Below are 24,996 nucleotides of genomic sequence, written 5' to 3'. Positions count from 1 at the left end.
CATTCCAGTCCATTTTAGTTCGCTGATTCCTAGAATGTCGATGTTCACTCTTGCCATCTCCTGTTTGACCACTTAGAATTTGCCCTGATTCATGGACCTAAGATTCCAGGTTCCTATGCAATATTGCTCTTTACAGCATCAGACCTTGCTTCTATCACCAGTCACATCCACAACTGGGTATTGTTTTTGCTTTGGCTCCATCCCTTCATTCTTTCTGGAGTTATTTCTCCACTGATCTCCAGTAGCATATTGGGCACCTACTGACCTGGGGAGTTCCTCTTTCAGTATCCTATCATTTTGCCTTTTCATACTGTTCATGGGGTTCTCAAGGCAAGAATACTGAAGTGGTTTGCCATTCCCTTCTCCAGTGGGCCACATTCTGCCAGACCTCTCCACCATGACCCGCCTGTCTTGGGTGGCCCCACAGTGCATGGCTTAGTTTCACTGAGTTAGACAAGAGTCTGTGGTCCATTTTCTGTGATTATGGTTTCAGTGTGTCTGCCCTCTGATGCCCGCTTGCAACACCTACCGTCTTACTTGGGTTTTTCTTACCTTGGACGTGGGGTATCTCTTCATGGCTGCTCAAGCAAAGTGCAGCCACTGCTGCTTACCTTGGACGAGGGGTATCTCCTCACCGCTGCCCCTCCTGACCTTGAACGTGGAATAGCTTCTCTAGGCCCTCCTGCACCCGCGCAGCCACCGCTCCTTGGATGTCGGGTAGCTCCTCGCGGCCGCCGCCCCTGACCTCGGACGCGGGGTAGCTCCTTTCGGCTGTGCTTGTCTATAGGGTCGCAAAAAGTCCGGACATGACAGAAGCGACCTGGCGCGCATAGACACCACTATTTTTGCCTGTGGCAGCTCTGCCCCAGTGAGAGTTGAGCATGAAGGTGACGCAGCTGCTTGGCTTGTGGGGACCCTGGCAGTTCCAAGTGTGAAGGGACACGGACTCCCTCCACCGCAGGAGTTATGGCCCTGTCAGAGTCTCTTTTTGAGCCTCTTGCAGCTGGCAATCAGAAGACCTCTTTGGTCAGTCTTTCTCTGTAGCTCCACCCATTCAGGCACTTAGAGGGCTCCCTTGCCTGGAGTCCTTCTCTGTTGTTCAGCACATCAGGCACCTAGAGGGCACCCCCTGGCTGGCACCCTACTCTGTAGTTCAGTGCGTCAGGCCTTTGATGGGCCAGCCTCTCTGTTGTTCAGCTGCCTGAAGCTAGCGTGTGGGGAGAGAGAGGCTATGGTGATAGCTCCACCCCCTACATGTGACACAGTAGTATCGCCTTGCTTCCATGGCTGCCTGGCTTTCCTCCACAGGCATTTCCCACCACAGTCTCCTCCCTCTCATCCTCTCGATCCATCTCTCTGCAGTCAACAGCAGCCCTCGACCTGGGATTGCTCCACAATCCCTAAACTCCAGCTCCCAGCCGCTGCGCCTTCCAAGGAACCTGCATACCTGTCCAGGGTATGCATGGCTGCAGCAGTGACTGTCTGATTCTCATTCCATTTAGGCTGCCACACTCTCAGCCTTAAATATTTCTCCTCTGACTCAGACAATTGCCCTGATGTGGGGATCGGACGCCTGCTTCAGCTCCCCTACCCACTAAGGGCAGGTCCGGTCCTACTAACACTCCTGTTTTTCCCCCTAGTTCTTTAGTCCTACCGAGTTTTGCGTGGTTCTATATATTCTCTTCTGCTGGTCAGGTACTGCTGTCTGTTCTCAGCTGGTGTTCTGCATGTACTTCTGTGTCTGAAGGTATATTCCTGATGTATCCATGGAGAGAGATGTACTCCACGTCCACCTACTCCTCCACCATCTTGCTCTCCCCAATTCTCATTTGATGTCCCTCCTCTCAAAAAACCTCTCAGGAAACTAGGAGTCATCTCAACATTTCTCTCTTCCTCCTGCACAGCTCTCATCCTTTCCTTTCTCTCCTTCCCCATCATCACCAACGTAGTCCAAGGTTACCATCCCATCTCATTGGGACTTTCACAGACTCCTAATTGATCTCCTCCTCTCCAATCCTTTCTGCCCATTATAGACTATTCCATTCTGGGCATTCCATCCCTTCCCAACCCTTGCTTAGAACCCTTCAATGGAATCCCACTGGCTGTAGTGTAAAGGCAAAACACCCAGAACTGACCCACCAGCACTGCCTAACCTGGTCCCCCCTGAAGCCTCATCCCACAACACTCGCCTTCATTTCTTAGGCTCCAGTACCACTAGCTTTTGTTCAACCCCTTTCACTCACCATGCTTTCTTTCACCACGGGGTCCTAACATATTCTTGTCTTCCCTGATTTTTCTCATTATTGATTTATTTGGCTGCACCAGGTCTTAGTTTCAGCACTCACCAACTTCAACTTACCAAGTTGACCTTCAGCTTGGCACATGGAATCTTTAGTTGCAGCATGTGGGATCCAGTTCCCTGACCAGAGATTCAACCCAAGTCCCCTGCACTTGGAGCATCTTAGCCACAAGATCATCAGGGAAATCCCTGTCTCATTCTTTTCAATAACTGCTACCAGTCAATCCTAAAGGAAATCATCCCTGAACATCCATTAGAAGGACTGTTGCTGAAGCTCCAATAGTTTGGCCACCTCATTCGAAGAGCCAACTCACTGGAAAAGACCTTGATAGTGGGAAAGATTGAAGGGGAAAGGACAATGGGGCAGCAGAGGATGAAATGGTTAAATAGCATCACTGACTCAGTGGACATGAATGTGAGTAAATTCCAGGAGATAGTGAAGGGCAGAGGAGCCTAGCATGCTACAGTCCATGAGGTCCCAAAGAGTTGACCATGACATAGCAACTGAACAAGTGCATGAGGATGTACATCATATACAACCATTTCCTTCCCTTGCATGACCTGTATAAACAGTAAACATTTTGAAAAATCACTGCTCTTGATCCAGTTATACAATCTTGGAAGGCAAATAAGAGAAAGAAATAATAATGTGAATTTTTCTTAGTTTACTTAGTTTGGGTTTTAAATAAAAGTGATTTTGTCTAAATACTATTATTTTCCTTTACTTGCCAAAGAGCAAATCTTTTGTTGTCTTTACCATAGTTCCAGCATCAGTTCTTCAGTGCTCAGCCATCTTTACAGTCCAAAGAATTCCTAAAGGAATTCTGAATATTCATTGGAAGGACTGATGCTGAAGCTGAAGCTCTAATACTTTGGCCACCTGATGCTAAGAGCCAACTCATAGGAAAAGATCCTGATGCTGTGAAGGATTGAGGGCAGGAGAAGGGGGCGACAGAGCATGAGATGGTTGGATGGCATCACTGACTCAATAGACATGAGTTTGAGCAAACTCCAGGAGAGAGTGAAGGTCAGGGAAACTGGTGTACTGCAGTCCCTGTGGTCGCAAGGAGTCAGACACAACTTAGCCACTGAACAACAACAACCATAGTTCCAACAGAAAAGATAGCTTTCTATAGCCAGGCAGACTGCAGAGGAAGGAGCAGGGACAAATACACGGGTGATATGCAGACAGGATTACCCCACAGCTAACAGCACAAAATCCCACTTCTGTTGTCGAAAGAAGTGTGTGCAGGTGGATAGACCCACAGTTAGAGAAAAAGAAGAGGGAGCTGTGTGGGAGTGATTTCTTCAGCAGCCAGCCTACAATGGGGAACTGGGAAAAGTCTGTGAATATAGAATAAATGCTGTCACTTGGAGCTGCACTGATTCTTTTTTCAGACTAACTAATGGCTCAGATGGTGGAACAACCAAACGATGACTAAAATGTGAGTCAAATGCTTTCAAATCAAATCATTCCAATGAAGCAGGAACACAGGCAAGCAGAGAACAGGTCATTAGAGGTTCTAACCAATACTTGTTAAACCTGAAGAAACTCACTCTCCTTAATGACTGCCTCTTTCAATCTAAGTCATTTTGACATTAGTGAGCTGGGGACAATCGATCTTTATTACTAGTGACATCTACTGATCAGCTCTGAACAGTGGGAAAGGGAGCTGCCTGGGGGAGGGGGAGAGGTTGTACAGTCTTCTCAATCTTAATTTGTCTTCCTTCTCTCCTGGGGTCTATCCAGCATGTCTTTCAATTATCCCAAAGGGTATCAGAAAATTTTAAAATAGGTGTCTTGATATTTTTGAAAACTAACTTTCATTTAAATACAAAATTAGCTCATGTTAAGAAGTAAGTGTGGGGAGAATGCAGGCGAAGAGAGCCTTGTCATTCAATGGAACCACAGAGCATGCAGCCCCCAGAGACTGAAATGGGCAGCCAGGCATGGAAGAAGTTTGAGCTCTGGCTCTCATGGCAGCTCCACGTGGGCCCACAACAGACACATGGTGGGTCCCTGATCTCATCCCCCTCCCCCTTCCTTCTGCTAATTTCTCGGTTTTAATTCTCTCCCTAAATGTTCACTTTCTATTTCATAATTCAGTTTTTCCAAAAGCTTTTTGGTGAGGAAACCCTGTGAAGATGGGTGTTTTTGAATGGCCTGGATATTTATCAGAAAACAAAGCCTCTTTCCAATTTTCTGTTTCTTGTGTTGAATTTCTTATTTTACATCTTTCAAGCAATTTGTCTGTTTCATCTAGTTGTCAATTCACTGCTTGGTTTAATGATCATATCATACCTGCTTGTAAGCGTACTTCAACAGCATCTTATATGGTTTTCTGTTTTCTTTAACTTCTGACAAATGGTTAGAAAAAGAAAACAAAGCTTCTTACCACGCTTATTGGAACTGGAGCTCATCAAAAACAAGTAGAAGTACTTCCATTCCAGTGGTATCGGGTGTGTGTTTTTGCCCCCATCTTACTTCCCTCCTTTTGAGTGGCAATAAGGAGGACTGGAGAACAATGTTTATAACCAAAAAAGAAAGGACCTCTCCCCACAGACCAGGACTCAAGCAGAGACAGGAGCATCCTTCAACCTAAGCCAGTCACTCTCCTTACTCTCTGCTCTCTTCTCTGAATAAAGTCACTCGGATGTGAGGGTAATATATTCTTTTATTTTTTATTTTGGTAAAATATATGCAATATGAAATTGGCCCTTTTAGCCATTTTTAAGTGAACAGGTCAGGGGCATTAACTATGTTTACATTGTTTTGCAGTCACTGTTCATCTCCAAAACTTTCTCGTCTTCCCAAACTGGAACTTTAGACCCATTAAACAATAACTCCCCATTTCCTCCCCCGCCACCCCAGGCCCTGGCAAGCACAATTTTACTTTCTGTTTCTAGGAATCTGACATTTCTAGGTACTTCACATAAGTGGAATTAAACAGTATTTGGCCTCTTGGGACTGGCTTACTTCAATTTGCACAATGTTCTCAGGGTTCATCCATGTTCTGAATGTGTCAGAATTTCCTTCTTTCTCAAGGTTGAATAGTACTCCACTGTATGTATATACATTGGTCTGTTGGTGAACATCTGGGCTGTTCCCAAGGTAACATGTTCTTAATTTAATCCCACAACTTAAGACTTTCAGATCATTCAAATTCAATTCAGTTCAAGGGTAACTCACTGTGCTAGGTGTGTGTGGTACAAAGGTGACTCAGACATGGTACCTGCTCTCTAGGAACTTACGCTATCTTGGGAAGGGAAGAAAGAAAGAACTCAAGTAACTAGCAAGTGCTAATCACCTACTGTGTGCCGGTGCTTTGCCCAATCACTGCATGTATTGCTCAGAATAACTTCGTGAGGTGGAGACTGTAACATCCACTTTTCAGGAGAAAATGAAAGCTTGAAGACCTTAACTAACCACCTCCAACGTGCTGAGACTGAGATTCAAACCCACCTCTTGAATTCAGAATCCTGTGTTCATTCCTTTAGACATGCCACTCCTGCTGGTACAAGGCAGAATGTGACACAGCCTGAGGGAGGTGCTATAGGAAAGTAGAGAAGAGATGGCCACGCACCTGAGGGGACAAGCTCGTGGCAGAGGTAGGTCTCAGAGGCCAGGAAGGCTTATGTTTAACAAAGATAAGGGAGAAGAGGAAATAGCTTGAGAAGAGGAAGGTGGAGGAGACAAGCAATCTCAGTGTACACTGAGAGACCAACGCTGCTGTCCAATATGGGCCGGAAAGCAGAGAGGGGCAAAATCCTGGTCGTGGTGAAATGCTCGTTCAAGGAGTCCAAACACCACCACGGAGACAATGGTGAGCCATTGTAGGGTTCTGAGACAACACACAATTGTAGCTGCACTTTGGGAAGGTCACCAAGGCAATAACATATAACAAGAATGGAGAGGGAGGGGGTAGATTAAAGGTAGGAAAGTTAGGAGGTCACTGGAATTAGCAGATATGACGTGATTAGTCAGAATGGAAAACAGGATGTGGTGTGTAAGACTTCTTAGAGGTGGAGATGACGGAACTTGGCCACGGATGCGTTATGAATAGGTGATCATACATCTTGGGACACCTGTTCTCCTGGTGTAATTACTAACAGCATCCTTTCACTCTCAACTGTGTCCAAGTCTGGACAATAAAGTACATGATCACACTATCTAGGAATAAGAAAACAGAATAAAAGATGACTCTAAAAGATCTTGAAACTGGATTAATAAGGAAGGTGGTAATATGGGAAAAAAAACATGGATGGGAAATCAGGTTTCTTTGGAAAGATGATGAGTTTGGGTTTAGACATGCTGAGTTTGCTGAAGTGAAAATTTATTTAAGGGAGAGAAGCACCTTGCCTGTGGATTTACGCTGTGTGACATGAAGGAAGGCATCATTGACCTAAAAAGAAAATCCAAAAATATGTGGTCAGACTTGCAACTATGCATATTTCAACAAAGATTTGTTACTGGATCAATTCTTAAAATAGCTAAAGTATTATCATGTCTCCAACAAAATGTAGGTAACTATCTAATGCAACATTAACTAAGTAACTGATCACCACAAACTCAAAGGAAAACAGTGAGGATAATCTAACCTCAGAATTTTTCTGTCTGAACTATAATTTTTAATATTATCAGATAAATAACATCAGGTTAAAACTCTTCAGGCCTGCCCATACTCTACTGTAATATTTCTGAATATTCTAGCTTTTGAAAAGAATGGAGCCACTGCCAGAAGGATCAATACTGTAATTTTTTACAATTTTTTTCTTTTTCTTTTTCTTTTTAATTACCTTGTTTCCAGTGCAACTGAAATTACAATCTCTCTGAAATCCTTTTTTTAGAAATACAAAGATATAAAACATAAATTAAAAATTAGCCACAGTAATCAAGATTGTGACAGTGGTGTAAGAATAAACAAACAGGTCAATGGAACTATTACAGAACCAAAAAATAGACCCACACAAATACAGTCAGCTGATCTTTGACAAAGGAGCAAAAGCAATTCAATGGAGAAAGAATATTCTTAAAAAAAAAAAAAAAAAAGGTGCCAGAACAAACGAACATCCAATGCAAAAAACATTAATCAAGACACTGTCCTTATGTCTTTCACCAAATTAACTCACAGTGAATCTTACACATAAATGTAAAAAGCAAAACTATAAAACTTCCAGAAGAAAACAAGAAAAAAAATCTTAAGGCACCTTATGCTTGGCAATGAGTTTTTTAATATAACATCAAAGCATAATCTAGGAAAATAAAAATTGGTAGGACTGCCCTGATGGTACAGTGGATTAGAATCTGCCTGCCCATGCAGGGGATTACAGGTTCAATCCCTGGTCTGGGAAGATTCCACATGCCGTGCAGCAACTAAGCCTGTGTGCCACAACTACTGAGCCCAAGCTCTAGAGCCCGTCAGCTCCAACTAGAGCTACTACAGCCCATACTCCAAAACAAGAGGAGCCACCACATGAGAAGTCCCTGCACTGCGACAAGAGAGTAGCTCCCCAGCCCTCTACAACCAGAGAAAGTCCTCAAACAGCAACAAAGACCCAATAAATAAATAAAATGAATTAAGTTTTTAAAAATTGGTAAGTTGGACATCATTAAAACTAAAAACTGCTGTCTGCAAAAGACACTTCAAAGAATAAAAATATAAAACACAGCCTGGGATAAAAGTATTTGCAAAATGTATATCTGATAAAGAACTTTTATCTAAAATCCACAAAGAATTCTTAAACCTCAACAATAAGAAAACAAACAACCCCATTTAAGAATGTGCAAAAGGTCTAGGCAGACATTTTACTAAAGAAGACATACAGACAGTAAGTAAGCCTACGAAAGACATTCATCATATGTCATTAGAGAATTAAAACAACAGTGAGATCCTACTACACACCTGTTGGAACGTCTAAAATTCAAAACTAAGCATCAAATGCTGATAACAATGTGGAGCAATGGCAACTTTCATTCATCATTGGTGGGAATCGTAGTTGCAAAATGATATAGCTACTTTGGAAGATAGTTCAGCAGTTTCTTATAAAACTAAACATATTCTTACCATATGATCCAGTAATTGCGTTCCTAAGTATTTACCCAAATGAGTTGAAAACTTATATCTACACAAAAACCTACACAAGAGTGTTTATAGCAGCTTTGTTTATATTTGCCAAAACTTGAGAGCAACCAAGATGTCCCTCTGAAGGGGAATGGGCAAACAAGCTGTAGTATATCCATACCACGTAATATTATTCAGTGATAAGAAGAAATGAGCTATCAAGTCATGAAAAGTCATGGAGGAAACTTAACAAGATATAAGATGAACTTACAAAAATTATTAATATTTCTCTATATCAAAAATAATCAACTAGAAAACACAACAGAAAATATTGTTCTCAAGAGCAACAAAAACAAAAAGTACTTGTAATTAACATAACTCAGGCAATCCAGAAGACTTTAAGGAGAAAAACTTTAAATTCTATTTAAAAACAGGAATGATCTGAATAACTAGCAAAATGTCCCTGTTTACAAATTACAGAACTTAAAACTGTAAAACTATCACTTCTCCCCCAAATTAATCTGTAAAGTCAACACAGTTCCATTCAAAAGTTCAGCTAGAATTTTGAGGAACTTAAGAAATTTATTTCAAAATTTTTCTAAAAGGATAAAGATTCACAAATATCTAAGTCACATTTGAAAAAGAAGAACAGGTGGAAGATACTCTTCCAGATACTGAAACACACTTCAAAGCTATAAATATAAAACAGTGAAATACTATTACAGGAATAAACATGTGAACCAGGAAACAGAATGGAAAGCAGAGTGCAGACACACACATGTGTACCTGGGAACTTAAAATAAGACAAAGGCAGTATCACAAATCAATAGAGAAACAATGAACTACTGAGTCTGATAAAGCAAGCTCATTATAAGGAGAAAAATTAAAATTGATTACCTAATTTATATCTAAATCAAAGGTAATTTCAGATGGATTTAAATCCTTAAATGTGAAATGAAAGTACAAAGTTAAAAAAGAAAAATAGAGAAGAAAATCACTGTGAACCAGGGATGACAAAGGACTTATGAAATAGCTCCAAATACCACTAATCACAAGGCAAAACATTGATGTGTTTGATTATATTAAATGCAAACAAAGGTGACACACACTTGACAACTCTGGAAGGACAGACTTTCTCAAAGCCTCAACATTGTCGTTTTAGTCAATTCTTTTGCAACTCTAGGGACTGTAGCCCACCAGGCTCCTCTGTCCATGGGATTTTCCAGGCAAGAAAACTGGAGCGGGTTGCTACTTCCTTCTCCGGGGGATCTTCCTGACCCAGGAATTGAACCCACATCTCCTGCTTGGTAGGTGGATTCTTAACCACTGAGCCACCTGGGAAGCCCCCAAACTAACACGTAGAACCTTGTTAATCACATTGTGGTTCAGGACCACAGGCTTCTGCATCATCTGGGAGCTTATTAGAAATGCACAGCCTTAAGCCCCACCCCACTCTTATTGAATTATAATGTGTATCTTAACATGATTCCTGTGCACATTAAAGTTTGAGAACCATAGGTTATACAGGAACTTTTGCAAATTAGTAAGAAAGAGCAATCTCCCATAGAAAACTTCCAAAGGGCTAAATTACAGTTCAAAGAATTGAAGACCTGAAAGGCTTGCAAATATACAAAGAGATGCTAAAAATAATTAGAAACCAGGGAAATGCAAATTAAAATGGTAAAATACCACTTTATGCTTATAAATTTGAATAAGCCATCAGAAAGCTGGGAAGAAAGTGAAAGTCAAAGTTGCTCAGTCATGTTCGACTCTTCGCAACCCCGTGGACTATACAGTCCATGGAATTCTCCAGGCCATAATACTGGAGTGGGTAGCCATTCCCTTCTCCAGCGGATCTTCCCAACCCAGGGATCGAAATCAAGGTCTCCCGCATTGCGGGTGGATTCTTTACCAGCTGAGCCACCATGCTATATACCGACGGGTGGTAAATAAATAAAAACATTCTCATGCATTGCTGGTAGAGGCATAGACAGGGCAAGTCATTCTGGAGAACAGTTGGCAGTCAGATAAAATAGGCATACACCCTATGACCCAACTACTTTATTCCTGGGAAAATACTCCCCTAGCAACACTTGCACAAGTCCTAACAGTCACCCATGAGGCTGTTCATTATAGCACCAATCACAGGGGCAGGCAATCACATCAATTTTATCTTTAGGGAAGGGATCTGTAAACCATGGTAGATGCAGAGACTACTATGCAGCAATGAAGGGTAATGAACTGGACATAGGAACAGCAATGTGAGGCGATCTTTAAAAGACAGCACTGGGACTTCCCTGGTGGTCCAGTGGCTAAGACTACACTTCCCAGTGCAGGGGGCCCAGATTTGACTTCTGGTCAGGAAACTAGAGATCAAAGATCCCAAGGGCCACAACTCAGACCTGGAGCAGCCAAATAAATCAATATTTTTTTTAGAAGATGGCACAGCATGAAAAAATAAAAAACAGAATAAGATCTACCGCACATTTACATCACTTGAAAATAGATTAGCACACAAAATGATTCTGTGTGTTTTACAGAGAAATTTAAATCCAAAGATAAGCATCAAATACGTTATAAAGACTGACTCTGAGGGGAGGAAAGGAAGATAAGGGAGTAAGTAAATAGAGACAGCCATAAATATACAGACATAAAAGCCAAAGAGGGGCCTTGTGTGGTCCAACAATGAAAATGTGCTTTGAAAAAGGATTTTGATTAACCAAGCCTTTCCCCTTGAAATCCTCCCCCAAAAGCATAAGAAAAATAACTAAATAAAAATAAGCACAGAAGCAAATCAATCGTGGCAATCTCCCCGCAGCATGAAATGCCTGGTTTCTCAGGAACATGTGTCTTTCAGGGCTTTGTGCCTTACAGAGACCTTCCCAATCTATGCAGATTTAGATGTACTCAGAGGAGGTGGGAGATGTCTAAGACAGATGTCTGAAACACTCATCTTCACCCTGTCAATAACTCAAAGATACGTCTCCAGGTGACTCACAGCTGCATCACTCTCCCTGTCAGTTAGAAGTCGCTTGTTCCCGGAGATCTGTCACAGGCCAACAACAGAAAATACTTGGGGAAACAAACATAACTGAAGAGAGTGGTGTTTCTCTTCACCTGGCATCCTAGAGACATGAGGAATCCTCTGCAAATGAATGTTAACATAAAAATAGAGCTGTCCCTTCAAATGTTAAAACTTACTTTCAATCTGTCTGCATATAAATCTTCATAAAAATGTAGCACATTTATCTAACTTCTTTAGAAGATAATATGGGGGATGGAAGAAAATAGAACCTTTTTGTTCCACGACTTGGGAATCTCATAATTCTGAATATCCATTATTCTGCCTTTTGTTTTTTAGATGCTCTGTTAACTCTATGTCCAGATGCTACCTCTGTTGTGACAGCTGCTTCTAAAAATAACCCAGTTCTGTCCCTTTCTACCTTTCAATTTCTATCTGGGCTAGGAAAATAGACTACTGGTGGTGTTGAAACTAGATATTTAATGAGTGATAAGACTCTCAGTCAGAGACTAGGAAGTGAAGCACATGGCTTTAGACCAGAGTCTTTTGATAGATAATTCAGATAGCTGGGGACATCCCTGCCCCCCCAACCTCTTCTGTATCCTACAGGCTGTGTCACAGAGAGAGAGGCTGCTCCATACTGATGCCTAGATAGATACACAGACTGTATCCAGCACCCTGGTTCTCTGCCCTGCCGTGGCTGAAGTCAATTACATTTGTCTCTGGAGATAAGCAACCTGGAATGTAGAGGCAGGGTGAGAACCTGTTTTAGGTTCTGCTGTTGGAATTTTTAATTAGCTCATTAGACAGGAGTAATCAGAGTAACCTGTGTGTGTGTGTTTGTGCTAAGTCACTTCAGTTGTGTCCAACTCTGTGTGACCTTATGGACTGTAGCCTGCCAGGCTTCTCTGTCCATGGGATTCTCCAGGGAGGAATACTGGAGCGGGCAGCCATGCCTTCCTTCAGGGGATCTTCCTGACTCAGGGATAGAACCCAGGTCTCTTAAGTCTCCTGCATTGGCAGGCGAGTTCTTTACCACTAGCACCACCTGGGAACCCTAGTCAGCGTAACCTACAGTTCCCTAAACATATTATGCTGATTCATGTTTCCCATTAGAAAGCAGCTCTTCCTCCCAACACAGCACTGTCCTGAGACTGTCCCAACTAAAAAAAAAAAAATTCCTTAAGTCTTACAGAATGTACCCAGCAAACATTTGATGAATAAAACAAACTCATGAATGAATAAGTATATCGGGGACTGAGTGGGATTGTTTTTAAAAGGTAGAAATGTTTAGTCAATGATACACTGTCATAGTTGAATTATATTTATCAGACCACTGCTCTGATAGAAGGGAACCTGAATCTTCTTTTACAAGTCAGTCAGTGCATTTCACCAGAAAAGATACAGCTGGCAAAGGAGCATATGAAAAGATATTCAGGATCACTATTCACTAGAGAAATGCAAATTAAACCGAGAATCAAATACCACACTACACACCCACTGAACGGATGGATTTAAAGACAACAGCTGACAACACTAAGTTCTGGCAGGGGCAAAGCAACGTTCCTACATTGTTGGGGGACATGCAAAATATTACAACCACTTGGATAAACAGTTTGATAGTTATTAAAAGGTAAACATATCATATCAGACCAGTACAATGCTTGTACTGAAATGTCCACACAGACAGTCGTTGCCATTTCCTTCTCTAGGGGATCTTCCCAATCTAGGAGTTGAACCCAGGTCTCCTGCATTGCAGGCAGATTCTCTAGCACTGAGCCACCTGGGAAGGCCGTATATTGAAGCACCAGTTTCTAATCCAGAATATACAAAAAGAAAGAAAATCTATGTACTATGGGCTTTGAAAGAAATGCAATAGTAGCAACCTTGCCTTCAAAATCATGGGCTGTAGAGCCTGTAACAGAATTGCTTCTCAGCAGCTGAGGTATAGAGAGCAAAATACTGATTTATCTAGCTTGCCCTTCCTTGAGGAGCATAAGCACGTTATATTTAGAATTCTGCATAGATTGCTTTTAAACTGACGTTCTTTTTTTTTACTTGAGATATAGTTGATTTACAACATGTTAGTTTCTGATGTACAGCAAAGTGACTCAGTTATGAATGCGTGCTAAGTCGCTTCAGTCACGTCTGATTCTTTGCAACCCTGTGGACTATATAGCTCACAAGTCTCCTCTGTCCATGGGATTCTCCAGGCAAGAATACCGGAGTGAGTTGCCATTTCCTTCTCCAGGGGATCTTCCCGACCCAGGGTCAAACCTGTGTCACTTATGTCTCCTGCATTGGCAGCCGGGTTCTATTAACACTAGCACCACCTGGGGAGCCCCCATTCAGTTAAAGATATATATTTTTTCATAGTCTTTTCCATTATGGTTTATTACAGAATATTGAATGTAGTTACCTGTACTATATACATATATATATATATACACACACACATATATATCAGAACTTTGTTGTTTATCCATTTTACATATAACAGTTTGCATCTATTTATCTCAAACTCCCAATCCATTCCTCCTCACCCCTTCCCCAAATGGGGGGATGTTCTGTTCTCTATCAGAGAGTCTTAAATTGGTATTGCTATCTAATGATGTTATCTAGCCACCACTGTAGACTGGCAGGGGCAGTCGGGGGATCTGCTGCTCAATAAATAAAGCCAATTAAATGTGTAAATTAAAAAAAAAAAAAGGTTAAGCATAACACTTACCACATGACCTAGAAATCTCAGTCATAAAGTAAATAAAAATGTTCAGTTCAGTTCAGTTGTGTCTGACTCTTTGCGACCCCATGGACTGCAGCATGCCAGGCCTCCCTGTCCATCCCCAACTCCCAGAGTTTACTCAAACTCTGTCCATCAAGTCGGTGATGCCATCCAACCATCTCATCCTCTGTCGTCCCCTTCTTCTCCACCTTCAATCTTTCCCAGCATCCAGGTCTTTTCAAATGAGTCAGTTCAAGGGAACTTTCTGGAGTGACAGACATGATCTGCATTTTGACTGCAGGGCGGTGCTTACATGACTGTATGTTTGTCAAAGCTAGACAAAGTTTTACTATATGCTTCCCCGGTGCCTCAGCTGGTAAAAGAACCCACCTACAATGAGGGAGACCTGGCTTCGATCCCTGGGCTGGAAAGATCCCCTGCAGAAGGAGGATCCCCACTCCAGTATTCTGGCCTGGAGAATTCCACGGACTGTACAGTCCGTGGGATCAAAAACAGTCGGACGTGACTGAGCGACTTTCACTACTACATGCAGTTCAGTTCGGTCGCTGAGTCATGTCCGACTCTTTGAGACCCCAGCATGCCAGGCTTCCCTGTCCATCACCAACTCCCAGAGCTTGCTCAAACTCATGTCCATTGAGTTGGTGATGCCATCCAACCATCTCATCCTCTGTCGTTCCCTTCTCCTTCCACCTTCAACCTTTCCCAGCACCAGGGTCTTTTCCAATGAGTCAGTTCTTTGCATCAGGTGACCAAAGTATTGGAGCTTCAGCATCAGTCCTTCCAATGAATATTCAGGACTGACTTCCTTTAAGATGGACTGGTTGGATCTCCTTGCAGTCCAAGCAACTCTCAGCATGACAGTTCAGAAGCATCAATTCTTCAGCGCTCAGCTTTCTTTAGAGTCCAACTCTCACATCTATACATGACTACTGAAAAAACCATAGCTTTGATGAGATGGACCTTTGTTGGCAAAATAATGTCTCCGCTTTTTAATATGCTATCTAGGTTGGTCATAGTTTTTCTTCCAAGGAGCAAGCATCTTTTAATTTCATGGTTGCAGTCACCATCTGCAGTGATTTTGGAGCCCAAAAAAGTAAAATCTCTGATTGTTTCCATTGTTTCCCCATCTATTTGCCATGAAGTGATGGGACCAGATGCCATGATCTTAATTTTTTGAATGTTGAGTTTTAAGCTAGCTTTTTCACTTTCCTCTTTCACTTTCATCAAGAGACTCTTTAGTTCTTCTTTGCTTTCTGCCATGAGGGCGATATCATCTGCATATCTGAGGTTACTGATATTTCTCCCGGCAACCTTGATTCCACCTTGTGCTTCATCCAGCCTGTCATTTCGCATGATATACTCTGCATGTAAATTAAATAAGCAAGGTGACAATATACAGTCTTGACATGCTTCTTTCCCAATTTGGAATCAGTCCATTGTTTCATGTATGGTTCTAACTGTTGCTTCTTGACCTACATACAGATTTCTCAGGCAGCAGTTAAGGTGGTCTGGTATTCCTATCTCTTTCAGAATTTTCCACAGTTTGTTGTGATCTACATAGTCAAAGGCTTTGGGATAGTCAATAAAGCAGAAGTAGATGTTTTTATGGAACTCTCTTGCTTTTTCAATGATCCAACAGATGTTGGCAATTTGATCTCTGGTTCCTCTGCCTTTTCTAAAACCAGCTTGAACATCTGGAAGTTCATGGTTCACATACTATTGAAGCCTGACTTGGAGAATTTTGAATATGCAATTTTGGATTTTGAATATGCAACTATACCTCAATAAACCTGACTTTTAAAAAAAAGTCAAGCCATATATTATTAAACACAAAAATAAATAAATTTTCAATATTAAGTGTCAGCCTGGGTTCCCTAGAAAATACAGCCTGATCAAAACATATGTTCTAATGCTGCACTGCAGTGCTGGCGGGGCAGGATGAGGGAAACGGGTGAACCAAGGAAGAAGGAAGAAGAAGCACAAGATGAGTGTTACCAATCCTGAACTGCTCATAGCTTCAGGGGCAGATGCAGCTGGCTGTTGTCCACATGGGTCCTCTCTGGAGAGGCAGTACAGGACCCAAGGCACATAGAAACAGCCATCAGGAAAAGAGGAAAGGCAAGCGATTTATCTCCGGTCTCTCACTTGTCCCAGCTTGTCCAGTTGCGGGGGAGTCCCCACACACTTCTGGATGGTGTTACCCAGAGCCCCGCATCTGGTTTCTGGAGAAGCTAGAGCTTCAGCAGCTCCCTAATGAACAAAGCAGCGACCTTGCCTAAGATCAGCCCTATACTTAGGGAAAGTATGAGACAGTCGACAGCGTCAGGAGACGGACCCTAGGGATGGGCCCTGGGCTGCATCACTGCGGGGACAAGAGAAGTGTGATAAGTGGCCAAGGCCTAGGGCAGGGGGCTGGCTGATGTGAGGGGCCCATAAACTGGGTCTAGAACAATGGACTAAAATAATACACATCCTATCAAAATAGAGTAATTTAATTCTTTAGAATATTCCACAGATACACTGAGGAAACCTCAAACAATTTCCAGCCATTAAATCTGTTCATGGAGTGATCTCACCCAACCTTCACAGAACAAGTTTAGATCCGTGAAGTATTGTGTCAGGTCGAGATGTGTGTGGGCGGCTCCCTACAGAAAAGAAACCCAGCACATCCAAATAATGCCACCCTCTGAGCAGATCACAGTGCTAATTCATGATCCACCCATCATGGTACAGACATAACAGTTCAGAAAACAACAAATTCTAGTAAAAATTCAAAATCTGAAGACTGTGTCTCTAAGCCTGTCCTCTAAAGTGTCAACGGGCTTCCCAGGTGGCGCTAGTGGTAAAGAACCTGCCTGCCAATGCAGGAGACAAATAAGAGACGCTGGTTGGATCCCTGGGTTGGGAAGGTCCCCTGGAGAAGAGCATGGCAGTGTTCTTGCCTGGAGAATCCCATGGACCAGAGGGGCTGGAGGCCTACAGTCCACAGGGTCGCAAAGAGTCTGACATGACTGAAGCGACTTATGCACAAAGAGTCGATGCAAAGTGTTACAGTTTAGGGACTGAAAACGCTCAACTCAGTTATTTTACAATGACTACACGTTTTCCTTTAAACATGTTTGCTATGTGCTTTTATGTGTATTATCTTCTTTAATCGTCAACCCTAGGAGACTGTGTCAGGGGAAACACTGCCTGCAACCACCCACCCTGGCCAGGCAGTGCCAGATGTAGTAACCATTTGTGTGAGTTATTTTACAACAGGAAGTCCTAGTAAGGAACACGGAACTAACAAGCCACCACCCACCAGAAGAATCCGGGAAAGGTCAAAAGGAGGTGTCCTACGACCTCCCAGAATCCTCTTCCCTGACATCCATCTTGGCTGAGCAATGTGTGCATCACCAGGAAAGACCTGAGTCAGAATGATTGGCCACAGATAACCGGGAAACTAAGCCCATCGCCAAAAAACCCAAGACTGCAAGCCATGAGGCAGAGCAATTCTTCTGGGTTCCCTTATCCTCCTGCTCTCCATCTAAGCACCCTTTCCCAATAAAGTCTCTTGTTTTGTCAGCACCTGTATCTCCTCAGACAATTAATTTCTGAGTGTTAGGCAAGAGCCCACTTTTGGGGCCTGGAAGGGGCCCCCCTTCCTGCAATAGTTGGGTATGTTACTGCCCTCCCAACAGATGAGGGAACTAAATCACAAAGATGTAAATCACACAGCCAGTTAAGCTGCAGTGCCAGGGTGTGAGTTCTGGCAGTCTGACCCTAGAGCTCCATACTCTCAATCATTCATACTTGTACCCGATACTGTGTACCCGGCAGAATCTGGAGACACAGAGGTGCAGCAGCACATGGTCCCTGCCTCCATGGAGTTTATGGACTATGGGAATGACAAACATGGAACCAGTAATTACAAGTAGGTAAAGGAGAAGCACAGAAGGTTACAGATGTTCATACCTCATGCCTACTAAAAAGGCTATGATACAAAATATGAGACCATGTTGAAACAGACTAGAAGCTGGGACCCTTTGCTGTGGTGCTTACAACCTGGACAAATGTCCCCTCAAGCAACAGAACACGAAGAAACTGGAAGGGACTAAAAATAACTGCATGGGCACTTCCCTGGTGCTCTAGTGGTTAAGACTCCATGCTCCCAGTGCAGGGGGTTCAGGCTCAATTCCTGGTCGAGGAACTAGATCTCACATACTGCAACTTAAAGATCCTGCGTGCTTCAACTAAGAATTTGCACACCACAATAAGAGTTCACATGCCGTAACGAAAGAACCTGCATGCTGCAACAGACTGAAGATCCTGTGTGACTCAACTAAGACACAGAGCGGGCAAATATTCTTTTAAAAAGTCTAATAACTGCACACACGTGCAGTTGGGGCAAATTATGAACAACATGATACAAAAAGACGAAAAACCTACTTCCGAGGTGTTGGGGGCAAAAGCCGGGGGCTGCGGCATGATCTCTGCAAACGGCACCACCAAGGGGGTGGGCACACCACTAAGGCCCTCTCCAGCCCGACCCTACCCTCAGCCCATTTGAGGGCCCAGTTTGCCCCACTTCAGGGAGTGAGCAAGGGAAACTACTCCTTTTTTTGCTGTCTCTGCAAAGCCTTGCCTGATTTCTTCCTCTGGCCTCTTATCAACTTCTATTGATTAAGGAGTACAAGAACTCTGGTCAGGAACAATATTAATATCAACTATCAAGGTCAAACCAATAGTCTACATATTCAGGAGAAAATATAAGATGGGAAGCACCAATATCTCTGGTATTATAGAAATACAAGTACAACGGTCATTTTCCAAGCCCAAGCAGGTTCTGACAAATGTGTCCAATATGTTGACTGATTTACATGAAAAAAATATTATTACAAAAGCTTTAAAGTTTAGTGAAATTAATTATAATTTCATTTAATCTTCATTTTAAAAATTCACAACTCCTGGTCACTTTAACAATAAGTTTGTTCACATAGATGCCTGCATGACAGATGGATAAACTTCATACTCTAGGATACGGTTTCTAAGAAGAAATTTTCTGATTTAAGGACAGAGTCTGACCTTACCTTAAGGAGCTCTGATTCCAGAGTCAGAGACATACCTGAACTAGATTCCAGGTCTGTCATTACTACATGTCATTGGACAGGTTTCTTACCATTTACAAGTTCTGATTTCTTCATCTGTAGCATATGATAAAAGATTGTTCATATTTCAAAGGTTTGTTGTGAAGATTGATTAGAAAATGCCTGTAAAGTGCTTAGCACAGCTCTTGACCCATAATAAACACCTACTGTCTGTGAGCTGCCATTATTACTAGTATTCTAAATAGCTTGCATACTGAAAGAAGAAGAAAGGGAAGAAATAGTAAATGGACAGAGTGTGAATGAGATGCTTGAAATGTGTTAGGGAACATGGCCTCGGACAACAGTTAATCACAGAAAAGTCAGCAGAGTGGGAAGAACTAGAAAAATCCTACATGCAGAGTCCTCATTGCAGAGTAGGCAAATGGAAGCTGAGAACTGTTAATAATTAGGTAATCTATGTTTAAGAGAAGAGAGAACTTCAGTGTGGGTAATTAAAACAATAATCACCTCTAGCTTTCTTTCATGCCTGAGCAGTACCTAGAACACGTCAAAGCAGAGAAGAAACAGCTCAAACTAGCACATGTTTCCACTTGGCTACTGCCTAATTGTTCTTATCCTCTATCAGCAGGTGTATATGAGCCTCAGGTAAAGCAAACCTCAGTTTACGAGTCACATAATAAAAGAGGAAAGGGACACAGAAATTCTCTAAACTGATGGTTTTCAAGTTTTTAAGCCACAGAACCTTTTCCAAAAAGAAAAGCATGAACACAAGAAATAAAATATGCAGTACTGAGGTCCCGGGGCTTCCCTGATAGCTCAATGGGTAAAGAATCTGCGTTCAACACAGGAGACCCCATTTGATTCCTGGTTTGGGAAGATCCGCTGGAGAAGGGATAGCCTACATACTCCAGGATTCTTGGGCTTCCCTTGTGGTTCAGCTGGTAAAGAATCCGCCTACAATGTGGGAGACGTGGGTTTGGTCCCTGGGTTAGGAAAATCCCCTTGAGAAGGGAAAGGCTACCCACTCCAGTATTCTGGCCTGGAGAATTCCATAGACAGTATGGGGTCGCAAAGAGTCGGACACAACTGAGCGACTTCCACTTTCACTTCACTTCACTGAGGTCCCAGCAGAGATGGAGCCCCAGAGCCGAGCAGCTCACTCTCATTCAGAATGTGGCTCAGAAGTATAAACTGAAAGCCATAGATACTAACCCTCAGCATTTTTTTGGCCATGACATGTGGCTCATGGGATCTTAGTTCCCCCACCAGGGATTGAACCTGGGCCCCAGCAGTGAAAGCACCGAATCCTAACCACTGGACCACAAGGGAATGCCTACTCCTCAACTTTACACATGTGGAAAGTAAAGATCAGAAAGGTGAGGGGACGTCCACAAAATTGCAAATAGATGGGGACAAAGCTGGAAACAGAATCCAATCAGTTTTCTGATGGCCAATAAGTTTCTCTTTTTACCACTGAAGATTACCTTCTTGACTGACATACCAAAAAGATGAGGAAGAAAGTAAACCACGTTTGAGAAGAATGTGTCTCATCTCATCTTAGGAAAACCATAAAAATGGAAGGTGGAGAGAATGAAACCTGGCACCTGGGGCTCCACTAATCTGCATATGAACAAACCATCGCCTCCACCAGTGGCTGACTAGAGTTACCAAAACAGTCGTTTCAAGAGTAAAACATATTAAGGGGGAAAAAAAAAAAAAAGAAAACTCCATGAATCCCCTAGTAGTCCAGTGGCTCAGCACTTGCACTGTCAGGGCCCAGGTTCGATCCCTGGCTGGGGAGCTAAAGTTCCACAAGTCATGCAGCACTGTCCAAAAAGAAAAACCCTTCACAGTGAATATCTAACAGATTTGCATTTACAACTACATTGCATATGCATGCACATAATTACACTTTGGAGGACGCTGAAGCCACATTAATGGGACTGTAATGTAGTGAAAAAAGGGCTTGAATAGCCAACAAAATTAACTACAGTGACTAATGGATGAATTACAGTCATTTGATACCGAGTATGATTTGCTGTTCTGTTCACAGAACTCCAGCTTAGATCATCTGGTTGTACTTTAAAAGAGTCTGCATTCTAAAACCAAAGGTCAAATGAAGGGCTTCCTTTTTAAACTCGTATGCTGTGCAGTTCAGAGTTCATATCAACACCAGTAAATCATTTTCTAAAGTACTATCACAACCCTCTGTTTAAGACACCAGCAATGTAGACAGAGCCCTCAAAATCCAGCTCCTTCATGGCCTTCACAGTTTCAGTTTCCCTCTGATTTACTAAGCCTTAGTATATAACTACACAACCTACAAGACAGAGAGAAATCCTATGATCCTGCAGCCTGTGAGACCCCATTGTGTTTTCATCCTTTAATTCCATATTAGGAAGATTTATAATTTCTAGAGAGAAACCGGGGCTTCCCAGGTGGCTCAGGTGGTAAAGAATCTGCCTGCAATGCAGAAGACCGGGGTTCAATCCCTCAGTTGGGAATATCCACCCCCTGGAGGAGGGCATGGCAACCCACTCCAGTATTCTTGCCTGGAGAATCCCATAGACAGAGGAGCCTGGTGGGTTACAGTCCATAGCGTCACAAAGAGTCAGACAGGACTAAAGTGACTTAGCACACACGCATGCAGAGAGAAACTATCCCATAGTTTGACACATATTTCCTGGCCTTAGCTATATCACTGGGAAAGATTGAAGGCAGGAGGAGAAGGCGATGACAGAGGATGAGATGGCTGGATGGTAACACCGACTTGATGGACATACGTTTGAGCAAGCTCTGGGAGTTGGTGATGGATGGGGAAGCCTGGCGTGCTGCAGTCTATGGGGTCGCAAACAGTCGGACATGACTGAACAACTGAACTGACTGACTAGCTATATCATATTCCTTAAGAGTGTCTCAGGGGTTTCCCAGGTGGGGCAGTGGTAAAGAATCACCTGCCAATGCAGGAGACACAAGAGATGTGGGTTCAACTGTTGGATCAGGAAGATCCCCTGGAGGAGGAAATGGCACCCTACACCTGTATTCTTGCCTGGAAAATTTCATGGACAGAAGAGCCTGGTGGGCTACAGTCCAAGGGGGGTTGCAAAGTCAAACACAACTCAACAACTGAACACAAGAGCATCTCACCTCTTCCAGTTCAAAAACCTCTCCAATGTGTGGCTGGATGCGCCCTTCTTGGCAGTACTGAAGTGCTAACGACAGGCTTCTGGAGAAGATGGGAAAGTTCTGCTGCCGGTATCTGCCCCAGTACAGCCCCATGGCAGTAACATTCTTCAGCAGCAGCAGATTGGCTGGTACAGAAGCAATGGTTCCTCCAGCGAAACCTACCACTACGATCCTGCCCTCATACGCCAGGCTGAGGAGAAAAGGAGGAAAAAACAAAGATTATAAAAGACAATGCACATTCACAGCCACCAGGATGGCTACTATTAAAAATAAAAGAGAAAATAAGTGTTAGCAAGGATCTAGAGAAGTGGACCCCTCAAGGAACATTGCTGAGATTGTAAAATGGTGCAAATGTTATGGAAAACAGCATGGAGATTCCTCAAAAACTCAAAACCAGAACTACCATATAACCCAGCAATCTCACTTCTGAGTCTATATCCAAAAGAACTGAAAGCAGAGTCTTGAAGAGGTATTTGAAGAGCCAAGTTCACAGTAGCACTATCTATAAAAGCCAAGAGGTGGAAACAATCCAAATGTCCATCCACTGATGGACTGGTAAACAGAAGGTGTTATATACATACAGTAGAGTATTATTTAGCCTTAAAAAGGAAGGAAACTCTGTCCCATTTTAAGACACAGATGAGCCTTAAGGTCATTACGGTAAGTAAAACAAGCCACTTACAGAAAAATGAATATTGTATTATTCTGCTTATCTGGGGTATCTAAAGAGTCAGATTCACAGAAACAAAGTAGAATAGCGATTACCAAGGGCTGGGGAGAAGGGGAGAAGAGAGTTATTTAATGGGTACAGAATTTCAGGTTTGCAAGAAGAAAGTCATGAAGACCTGTTTCACAATGTAAATATATTTAACACCACTGAACTCTACATTTTATAGCAGTTAATATAGCAAGCCTTTTGTTATATCCTTTTTACCACACTAAAAAACAGTATGAGGGAAGAAAAAGCAACGGACAGTAATTAAGAGAGGCAGAAAATAGAATAGAGCTTATGGGAGTTGGCGGGCAGTTGTTTAATGGGTACAGAGTTTGTATTGGAGATGGTTACACAATATTGGAGATGGTGAACCAGTTTAACTGTACACTTAAAATGGTTAAAATGTTAAATACTAGGTTACCTGTATTTTACCACAATTAACAAAAAAAAAGCAACATGCATTAAATTCCCAGTTGAGAATTCCTCTTGACCTTGCAAACTAGCAGGGGGGAACCATTCTGCACCAGTTTGGATTTCTCAGTAGGAAAAGACAAAAAATAAGCCATAAGCAAGACAGACAGTAAGGAGCAGAGGAACTAACCAGTCTTGTAAGGGGACCACACGGATCCCTTCTGTGGGCAAGCTGCTCTCTCTGCTTCTTCTCCTTAAGCTAAGATAAAGCACAAAACTATGCTTGCCAGGATGACATGAGAAATGAAGCTAATACTATCAGAGCACTGCAGACTTCCTGGTTGAAACGGAATGAGAATTAGTATAGATACAACAGTCCCATGAAATCTCCAGTGATTTTTTTTTTTTTTTTTAAATAAAACAAGTCAAGAAGACACCTACACTGGTGGTAGCTTCAGAAACCAGTAAGATCAAAAGAGACTCTCCCTTGGTGCATAATGAACTGGGGGTCTGCCACCCCAGTAATTCTAACATCCAAACAATGATCTCCTCAACAATTACCCACAGAGGAGAGTTTGGGGGAGAATGGATACAGGTATATACATGGCTGAGTTCCTTTGCCATCCACCTGAAACTATCACATTGCTAATCAGCTATACTCCAATGCAAAATAAAAAGTTTAATTAAAAATAAAAAGAATTACCCATACCATGTATATAAAGTAGCTAGTGGGTGCAGGCAGAGCTGAATTTAACACATGTATAATTTCTAAAGCATTTGATATTGCCAACTAGAGAGTCTGCAGTTTTTTGTTTTTTGTTTTTTTTGGATATTTTCCAGTTGGCTATTTTGTTTTTGCTATATTTAAGCATTTCCTGATTTTCCCTCTGCTTCTATTCCTTTTCACCCACCCACTCAGCTGTTCCCGTTGCTGCCAGTGCCTACAGGAAAAGTGAGCAGCAAAAACAAGAAAGCAGAAGGCCAGAAGGAAGCCAGAGGTCTGGGAAGGTTTCAGCAGAGCCCCCGGTCTAGCCCACCCAGGAGGACCACCTCACCTACCTGCGGAGAGCCTCCAGGAAGATGTCTCCTCCCACCATGTCAATGACCACGTTCACCCCGCCACTGCCCACCAGCTTCCCCACAGCCTCCTTAAGGCTGCCCCGACTGTAGTTCACGCTGGACTGTGCCCCACTCTGCATCGCCAGCTGACACTTTTCATCACTTCCAGCTGCAGCTATTACCTACATGAAGAACACAACACTTCAGATGGTCCAGAATACATAGCAAGGGGCGCACCTGACCCACCCAGCCTCCAAACAAAGGGTGCTGATCAAGGAAACCAATATGACCTCTGCTTAGCACCAGCCTCAATCCAACACAGCAGGCCCATCACACAGCATCAATGTGCTGGCCTCTCCATGCCCCACTGACAACCGGGTCCACATTTCCAGGAACCCTGGAAGCTCAA

General features: G+C 42.8%; 1 protein-coding gene across 1 annotated transcript in view; it reads right to left on the bottom strand.

Annotated features, from left to right (window-relative positions):
* Window positions 1-4,956: 4,956 nt before the first annotated feature.
* Window positions 4,957-24,996, bottom strand: part of LOC147356308 (protein Cryzl2) — a 32,581-nt gene continuing 12,541 nt past the window's right edge. Inside the window, exons 8-10 of the mRNA XM_086343674.1 lie at window positions 24,588-24,769; window positions 22,364-22,592; window positions 4,957-6,702 (exon numbers count right to left, since the gene is read on the bottom strand). Coding sequence (XP_086199800.1) covers window positions 6,634-6,702; window positions 22,364-22,592; window positions 24,588-24,769 — 480 coding nt within the window. The 3' untranslated portion in view covers window positions 4,957-6,633. The remainder of the gene's footprint in view (window positions 6,703-22,363; window positions 22,593-24,587; window positions 24,770-24,996) is intronic.

The sequence above is a fragment of the Bos grunniens genome, chromosome 16, assembly GCF_055505025.1.
Source record: "Bos grunniens cultivar Pamir isolate PY7600 chromosome 16, Bosgru_T2T1.0, whole genome shotgun sequence".
NCBI lineage: Eukaryota > Metazoa > Chordata > Mammalia > Artiodactyla > Bovidae > Bos > Bos grunniens.
Note: the sequence above shows the minus strand (reverse complement) of the source record. Positions and strands in the feature narration are given on the sequence as shown.